A 9,420-nucleotide genomic window follows, 5' to 3' on the forward strand; every position below is an offset into this window, starting at 1 on the left:
TATAAATTATAAATTTATTATAAATAATTGTAAAATAATTTTATAATTTATAAATTTATTATAAATTATTACCATTGGTAAATGACTAATAATATTATAAAATAATTTGATGATAATATAAATTATAAATTATTATCAAATTGTAAAGTAATTTATAAATTATAATTTTATTATAAATAATTGTAAAATAATTTTATAATTTATAAATTTATTATAAATTATTACCATTGGTAAATGACTAATAATATTATAAAATAATTTGATGATAATATAAATTATAAATTATTATCAAATTGTAAAGTAATTTATAAATTATAATTTTATTATAAATAATTGTAAAATAATTTTATAATTTATAAATTTATTATAAAATAATATTATTATTGAGAGGAGGATTTAAGAAGATTAGGCATTGAGAGCATGATTGAGAGGGGAGAAAAGAGGAAAGGTCCACATCAGCTTTTTGGCTGATATGAGAAATATTTGTATAGATGGATGAAATAGAATAAGGTGGCATTCGGAAGTGAGGTGGCATTCGGGAGTCTGTTTTAAATATATATAATAGATAGATTATAAATTATTATCAAATTGTAAAGTAATTTATAAATTATAATTTTATTATAAATAATTATAGATTCATTTTATAATTTATAAATTTATTATAAAATAATATTATTATTGAGAGAAGGATTGAAGGAGATTAGGCATTGAGAGCATGATTGAGAGGGGAGAAAGGAGGAGAGGTCCACATTAGCTTTTTGGCTGATGTATGAAATATTTGTATATATGAATGAAATAGAATGAAGTGGCATTCAGAAATAAGGTGGTATTCAGGGGTCTATTTTAAATATATATAATAGATGCTCATGTATCCGACTAGAAGTAGACATAATTGTCACTGTAATTTCAAACAATTTTGTTTGGACATAATTTCAAAAAATTTTGTTTGGACATAATTTCAAAAAATTTTGTTTGGACATAATTTCATACAATTTTGTTTTTGAATAAACAATTTGTTAATAGAATAGTTTAAGAAAAATGCCTGATTATGAAAAAAAATTCCATCACCTCAAATTTTATTGAACTATTATCATCGTTTTTTTATTTGTGATATTCAATCCATTACCAGTAATCCAAGAAGACCGAACTCAAGGAAACAAGTTTAATCTCAAAAGTTCATGGCATGTGTAAATTCATGAAAAGCTAGAACCAAATTACTCAGAAACACTTTACAAAATGTTTTCTTATCAAGGGATTACAACCTCGCTCCAATCTTAAACAGACCCAACAATTTCCTTGAATACATTATTACATTTGTGGGAAATCTTTGCCATCTTTTTCCCTCTACTGACCATTTGAAGGCCTGAATACAGTATAACCATTGACACCGCATGTCAAATTCGAGTAATCTTGATAGTACGGATAACCATCACTGTCTGGATTTCTCATGCCGAGATACGATAGATCCGAACCAGCCATCTGCCATTGGTTCTGAACCAACCCATCTACCTTTCCATTTCCATAAGATAGTGTACTTGCCTGTGGATGATAATCCCTCATTGAGTCGAAATGCCCACCAGAGGAACTATACCCTTGTTGAAACCCGGGATCATGGTAACTTCGTGATCTCTCAAACCTACAAGAACTGGTTGACGATCCCAAATCATCATTTGTATCCAAGTCTCCAGGAAAAGTGAACTGTCGATTTAGCATTGGCGGTCCGTCATTGAAGGATTGGAAGACTGAACTTGTCCCAGCTGCATTCCCGATACCATGCTCATCATCAAGCAGATCATTTATGATATCAAGGTGTGGGAACTCGTCCACCAACAACCCTTGGTTCTGACGCCTAGAGGTGCAGGCTTGAAACTCATTTGATGTGTGGTCCAGAGATCTGCTACTGTCTACTGGCTTGAATAAGTCAATGTTTTGAACATCGTTGAGTCGGGAAGATTGTTCGTAGTGCATGTTTCTGCTGGCTTCCCTTTGAGAACTCTCCATCCACTGGGGCCCATTTTGCAGAACATCTCGAGTAATCATACCAAAAGGAACACTAGACTGACCAGCCACAGAATCCATTCTGTCAGAGCTCTGGGATAGAAACATTGGTGATGATACTAAAGGTTGTTGTCCTGAAGATGGGTTTACTCCTGAACTGGAGCTCGAAGGAGTGAAACTGGACGCCGTTGAGGCCATATGATTCCCCATCATCGCATTTCTGTATGACTGAGGAACAAAGCTAAGTGTAGCAGGTGAAGGATCAGGACCCAACCGACCAGTTGCACTCACTGAGCGTGCAAGAGGTGGAGCTGTTTGAACCAAAGAGACGGTAGCAGTTGGCCTGGGACCCCCAGGAACCAGAGGAGCACTGGAAGGCCTCGACATCATAGCTGCTTGTGCTATAGGTTTTTCAGTCGGTCTTGGAGGTGAAGTCTTCTGGATTTCTGTTCTAGGCACAATGGATGCTTGTGATGCAGAGGACTGCTGCGAGACACTAAAAGATGTTTTCCTGACATGAACCGGTGAGGGTAAGTTTCTAGGAGGACTCCTAGGCGAGGATGGCCGTACTGATGTGATCTCTTTCTGTGGACCCCCAATATCAACAGGTTTTTCAATGTCAACTTGCTCTTTAATGCTCTGTTTCTTTTGTAGTAAAAGGGCTTCCTCTTCCTATCAAGTAGAAGGGAAAAGCCTATTAAATCAGGCTCAAAATTGTAATGGCACTAAAGCGGGCCATTAATTAAAAAATAAACACACTATTGAAACAAAGCAGCAAGTTTAAAATGAAAATAGTAAACGGACAAATCATCAATTTTATTGCAATGCCAAATCCAATCACCTACCCTTCAAAAAAAAGAAAGTCTAGATCCCTATGCCACAAAAAAGGAACAGATCTTAACTAGCATTTAAAACAGCACATGTAAATATTGAAAGGAATGAAAAGCTGCAAAATGTGAAAACGATTATGATTACACAGCCACTTTGAATTTAGTTATACCATTGGCATTTAAATTTCAGAAAATGCGGGAAAATGATTGAAAAAGAAGCAAAATGAAACTGTTCTAGAGAATCAGAAAGGATATGTTGAAATATGAAGTGTTTAGATACAATTGGTTACATGTGTAGGTAGGTACTGGGTTAGAGTTTGAACAGTAACAAACAGAGTATTCTAACTGTATCAGATCATGGAACCAACAGAATCTAGTTACTAGTCTACAAAAATCTCATCCTAATACTAAGCCCAGTCTGCAATCCAACAACAGCCTAAGGCCCCTTCAACTAAATGGAAACACAAGTAATAAAATTACACAAATAGTTAGAATTTAGCCATTACTACCCCGATTCTTCAAATTAAAGTTGAAATTCAGCACAAGTATTTTCCACACTTGCAAGCAGAAGACTCTTCCACGTGATGCATGTTAGAAATATACAAATAAACCATTTGTGTCTTCATATATTAGCTTAAGCTTTTGACATAGATAGTTCATGACAGGTAAAAAACAAACTGGGAGAATTCAAGTATTATCAAACATGAGAAAAGACAACCTTTCTCAGGCAATGAAAAGGAACAAACTTTGGAACAAGAAAATAAAAAGGAAAAGCTTTAAAAAAAGACAACCTTTCTAACAACAGGTGGGTCAAGCCACTTCAACCGATCCTGTAAGCAGATTGCACCCTCGGACTCAGATTCACCAACCTTACCACTTCCAGACTGGTTATTAATATCAACAGCATCTGCAGCTGAACCAGAGGTCTGACTGTCCATTTCAGTGGTCCAATTACTCCCATCACATGATGCTTTTACTCGGTTCTTACCTCTAGAGATAAAAAAAGTGGCAAATCAGATTAACACAAGAAACCTTTTCCCAAGAAAATTAACACAAGAAACAACTTTAACATTCATCCACATAAGAAACAATACATAAACTTACCTGCTAGGTGACTTTTGAACTTTGTATTTTGGAAAAGAGTTCCCTTTGTAGGGGTCATTCATCACCACTGAAGGCAACGAATCAGTAGAGCATGTCGAAGAACTGTCATCTATCACTGAACTGCTCTTTTTCTCAGCCATTCCATTTTGCACAGGTGCAAGACCACCTATACCGTTACTACTAGCCTTAGTTGAAGGTTGAACTTCTGATGCATCAGTATCCCAATTAATAGGACTTGCATCTCTTTCTTCTGAATCAGGCGGAAGAACTTCGTCAACTCCAACCACAGAATCAGACACATCAGAAACAATTTCCAGGGCATCAAGCTTTTCAACCATAGTTTGACCTTCATCCATGTTAGAATCCTTTTTCTCACCAGAAGCATTGTCTTGCTGATTGTCATATACAGCCACAGTAGGCCTCTCCTCCCTACCCTTATCCTTTCCTTTTCGATTGTTCCGTTTCTGTTTGGCCTGGAATGACAAGAAATGATTGTCTGTAAGCAGTTAAAAAGGAAAACCCAAAACTTCTCTCACATACCTCGTGTATATGAAACTCCTTTAATCCCACTAGTAGCATGAATGCTAAAGGAAACATGAAAGAATCTCGGAACAGTTATAGTTTCTAAATTGCTAGCAAGATATTTCCAATTATGGAATAAGTAGCCAAAAGAATGTAACATGTTAACCTAAAGCAATTTATGGAAATGCAAGGTTAAAAAATAAGTAATGCATCACAAACATGTACATCAAATTTCAACAGAGGCAAATCATGTCGGCCCAACCTCATTAAAATTGAATATTATAAAGTTTGGGATTTTAATAAATTACAAAGTCTAGTCATAGCAGATTTCATATATCAGAAATTAAACGATTTCATGTCATTCAATGTTTTTATTTTACAGTTGTCATTTATGATGCATGGGCTGTAGACTGTAGAGGAAATCATAATAATAATTTAATCTTGAATTCGTCAGACAATCATTAAATAATCTTGGACAGACGATTAAGTAAAAATTCGATTTGTAATCAGGACAACCAGAAAACTCAGTAGCTATGTCTATGAGAAAACTTTAGGATATCAGAGATTCCTTGACAATGAATATGTTTGCCAGACCTGTTTCTTCTTTGCCTTCTTTTCCCTCTCACTAACTCCACGTTTTGCTTTCTGTTCAGTTTCAGCCATGCATGCTTCCTCTTCTTCACGAATGAGCTCTTCTTGTCTCTTCAGAGCAACAGCTTCCTGGTAAGAGACCTCAATTTTATGGCTGCATCCATTAAGTAGATAATTAGGATAACCTAATCCATTCACAGCCTACACAATCAATACTTACAGGTAAACAAAGATTAAAAAAAGGATGAGCAGTACAAACAGAATAAACACCTTACATACCAAAGTAAAGTTAAGCAGGCCTTGTTTTATCATCATCCATATAGTCAACATTTAATATAGAAAACTACACAAAGCCCAGGTTGCAGGATGATAACACTCACCAAATCACTTTTGTGTAGGCAATGATATTTTCATATTACACTTCATGCTCATGGATAAACTTTCACGGATAGTAAAGTTAACTGCAAAAGCATCTGACTGAAACTATCAGCTATCAAGCTGATGCTAGCCACATACCATTTCCTATTGTCTCATGTCATACTAATTACGAAGTTGAATTCTACATCCATGTTCCATGGTTGTGCATCACTCGATCACAAATTCCAAACTCAGTATCCATAAAATGAATAGTACATAGTACACACCGAAGCTTCAGATTGTCATGTGATGAAACTAAGGTTGTTAGCAGTAAGCATTTACTGGCTAAAAATCCCTTATGTCTCAATTACACCGTGGAACTTATGAAATAAATTTGTTCATGCTACAATGAATTGCACTGTTTGAAAATTTGAATGGAGAAGATTCCGAGAGCGAAGTTCATAGAATTCTGAAATAAAGACTAACAACAAATTTGTGCATGTTTGGATTAAAGTTTGCAAATGTATTTCTGATTAAACTTCACTGAACAGAACATCGCCTAAACTCTCACCGCATGAAAACCTAATCCTCTCATCAAAACATATTTCTGACAGAAAAGCTAACAACATTTAGAAATGCAGAAATGCAACAAAGTTAATTCACGAGACAGCAAGAACTAAAATCAAGAGGTATGTAAATGAGTACAAAATGAAGAATAATTGGAAGGGTCCAAAACTAATTTGTATATGATACCTGAATATATGAGCAAGGACAAATATTTCCAAAGTCCTGCGACCCAATTCTGTGAGACGCCTTTCATCGCGCTCTATAGAATCTTTGTTGAAGTCCTCCCCAGAGTTTCCATCCTTCAAAAAACAGGATTACAAGGTTCTTAGCAATCAAAAGAGTTCAGAAACTACAATACCAAAATCTGTCATTTACTAACAACTTCCCAAGTGACCGAGAATACCATTCTACATGCGCAATATATGTCCTAACCATGTCCATAAGTAGAATATACTTGTTTGGATAAACTTAATCTAAATTCAAATTACAAAGGAAATATTCAGCTATAGAAGACAATTTGGATAACCCTCCCAAGAAGTAGATACAGAAAAGAGACGTTAGAAGAATCTAAAAGTAATTGAGTTTTTAAAACAACAAGTCCATAAGGTGTCATCTCAGTGGTAAGAGTTTTACCTTGTAACTTCGAGGGACAGAATTCACATTCCCTCCGAAATGGTTGTAAAATGGATATTATTGGCATTTTAATTAAAAAAAAACAAAAAATTCTCATATGAATGATTAGTGGATCCTCTTTATTGTATAGATATAGACTATAGGTAGGATGCGGTGTTCCTAACTTCAGTGCTTGTGTTGTTGGTGATTGTCCTTTATTTTCTTCGTTGCATTCCTGTAAGTGTGCTCTTTCGGGGGTTGCATTCTTGATTGTTTGTCCACTGCTTGTATTTGTTGGAATATCCTTGTAATCTCTCTGAAAATATTGTCTTTGGCATTTTTTGTAAAAAATACTGTTCGTGTAAGTAGAAATTAACCTTTGCCTCTCAACTTTTTCAGATGTTCTCTCATTTAACTTCCACATAAATATATATATAAATTTATGAGGACTTTTCAACAAAGTGAAGAACCATAAACTTATTTTAATTGAGAACATCTCATAAGCCAGAAGCTAATCCAAACTGAACCTAGGTTGTAGACTAAGCTAACCAGTGACAGGCGTTAACTAAAAAATCTTAGATATGGGATAGATTATTATTTTTCCTCCTTTACACCCCTTTCTTGCTTGGTTGGTTCTTGGTAGTTTTCTATAACCAGTACATAACACGTGAAATCATCTAAAAACAACCACTTTGTGATTGGTCTAGGAGTAACATCCAAAAGAAAGGATGCTATGTTTCTGTCCTCTCACTAATATATTTAGTGTTTCCCCTTGTTGTCTTTGTTAGAGATAGTTGAGTCCTGGTCCTATACACTGGGCTTAAATCCCAGAGTCATAACAGCTGGCGTGTGCCAGCTGGCTATTAGTTTAGTTAGCACTGGATTCAAGTATAAATACAGTCAACCATCTTTGTATTCATTCAAGCAATTATAATTATAATGAAAACAGAATATTCAGCTTGAGGCTTTCTCAGTTACTCCTTAGAGATATCTTTTCAATTTGATAGTTCAGATGGATCTAAACGTGATGTTTGGTTTCATATTCAATTATCATTATTTCTGTGGGCTTACGGGTAATAGTAAGCCAGATCGGATCATTAAAATTTAGAAAGAAGTTACATTTGGATTTGGATTCTCTCCATTGAAAACCCTCTCAATTTTTCTGAAGTGAAATGTGAGCCATCAAACATGAGAAAGAGAAAGTGAGTTAAATATATAAAGCAAAGAGGATATTAAGCTGAAGGGTTGAGATTATAAGACATGAGAAAAATGGAGAGGATTCCAATGGAGAGAATCCATTCCGGTTACATTCTCCTTTCCTTGATTTTAATCAAAATCCAACTCCTAATTGATACCGATTGTTCATTCCTTCATTCTCTAGAATATGGCGCTGATACCATCACATTCCAATGGGATTACCCTATGTCACCAGCTATCAACATAATTTCCAATCATTTAACCAACATAAACAAATTCTCACCTTTGTGCGATTTTGAGGACCCTTCTCATCTTTTGGAGGGAGAGGTTCTATAGCTGCCCTCTCAAGTAACAACAGAACATCATCCACCAGTACAAACATATCTTTCTCAGCACGAACAATTGGAGCAGGCATTTCTTCAGCATCCAACAATTTTATCCTACCTTTCTTGCTCTTAGTGTGGCCTTCAAGAGCCTTCAATCCACTATATAATGAGTCCATTACCAAAGTAGAGGTCACTTCTTTCTCTATAAAGAAGTGTTTCACTACTACTTTCAAAATTACATCTGTTTTTTCCCTAGACATGCGACGCCTAGAAGTTTGATCAATTTCTCGCCAAAAAGTACAGAAGCTGCAAATATTACAAATTTGTATTGGATTAGCCAACAAAACAGGAACCAAAAATTAAAGATCTGATGTTAGTCGAAAAGAATCTCAATATAATATATTGAATAGGTTAAAATACTACCTCTGTTCCTTTTTTCTTTGGTACATACCTCCATTGCTTTTTAATTATCATTTTAAGGCTATTTACACATACCAGAAAACTAATAAACTTTGTTATTTTTGACAGAACTATTTGTCTTTTTTCTGTAATACTCTAAACTATTTATTATCTGATTCCACTTATTTTTGTCTGCAATAAATTGTTAGGGATAATTTTAACAAAATATTAGTTTGTACTACTTTGAAAATAACAAATAAATTGGGAAAAAAAATTCTAAAATTTTAAAAAAGGAATGGAGGGAGTAATATATAATATAATATAATTACATAATATATATACATGTAAAACTTCAAGTACATAAAAAGAGGCATAAGACTGCACAAAGTTGCCTACAATGGATGTCATCATTGTTGCATTACACGAATACCCTTGTGTAGTCATTCTTTCCTTCCATACATGGCTAACCTTTTTCACTTTCCTAGATTAAAGATAAATATAACTTAAATGATTTAAAACATCAAGTGACCATGAGAAGGTAATAATGTAAAGGTCCTCACTTTTTAGGTTATACTTTTATGAACAACAGCACACATAAAAAGATAATTCATTAAATATATATGGCTAATAATTATTCCTCTAAATTTCTCATTATTAAAGTCCTCTCATTTGATATGCTCACACACACACACACGCATATAACATAATACATACATATATATATATATATATATCAAAAGGTAATACTAATGAACATGAAATACCTTGACCACCTAGATTCATCCTCTATCAGCTTCCCAAGCTTGATTCTTCTCTCCTCCACAAATCGCCGGCAAATTTGTTCTACATTTGTCAAATATACCCTAACAAGTTCTCTCCTATACTGACAATCAAGGCAACGAAAAGGCCTGTCAGCT

The 9,420-nt window shown here is 34.5% G+C and overlaps 1 protein-coding gene across 1 annotated transcript in view; it reads right to left on the minus strand.

Annotated features, from left to right (window-relative positions):
* Positions 1–1,148: 1,148 nt before the first annotated feature.
* Positions 1,149–9,420, minus strand: part of LOC101489738 (TNF receptor-associated factor homolog 1b-like) — a 13,778-nt gene continuing 5,506 nt past the window's right edge. The window contains exons 7-13 of the mRNA XM_073366856.1: positions 9,268–9,418; positions 8,062–8,410; positions 6,156–6,268; positions 5,049–5,199; positions 3,933–4,405; positions 3,620–3,818; positions 1,149–2,670 (exon numbers count right to left, since the gene is read on the minus strand). Coding sequence (XP_073222957.1) covers positions 1,345–2,670; positions 3,620–3,818; positions 3,933–4,405; positions 5,049–5,199; positions 6,156–6,268; positions 8,062–8,410; positions 9,268–9,418 — 2,762 coding nt within the window. The 3' untranslated portion in view covers positions 1,149–1,344. The remainder of the gene's footprint in view (positions 2,671–3,619; positions 3,819–3,932; positions 4,406–5,048; positions 5,200–6,155; positions 6,269–8,061; positions 8,411–9,267; positions 9,419–9,420) is intronic.

Source organism: Cicer arietinum, chromosome 4 (genome assembly GCF_000331145.2).
Source record: "Cicer arietinum cultivar CDC Frontier isolate Library 1 chromosome 4, Cicar.CDCFrontier_v2.0, whole genome shotgun sequence".
Taxonomy (NCBI): Eukaryota; Viridiplantae; Streptophyta; class Magnoliopsida; order Fabales; family Fabaceae; genus Cicer; species Cicer arietinum.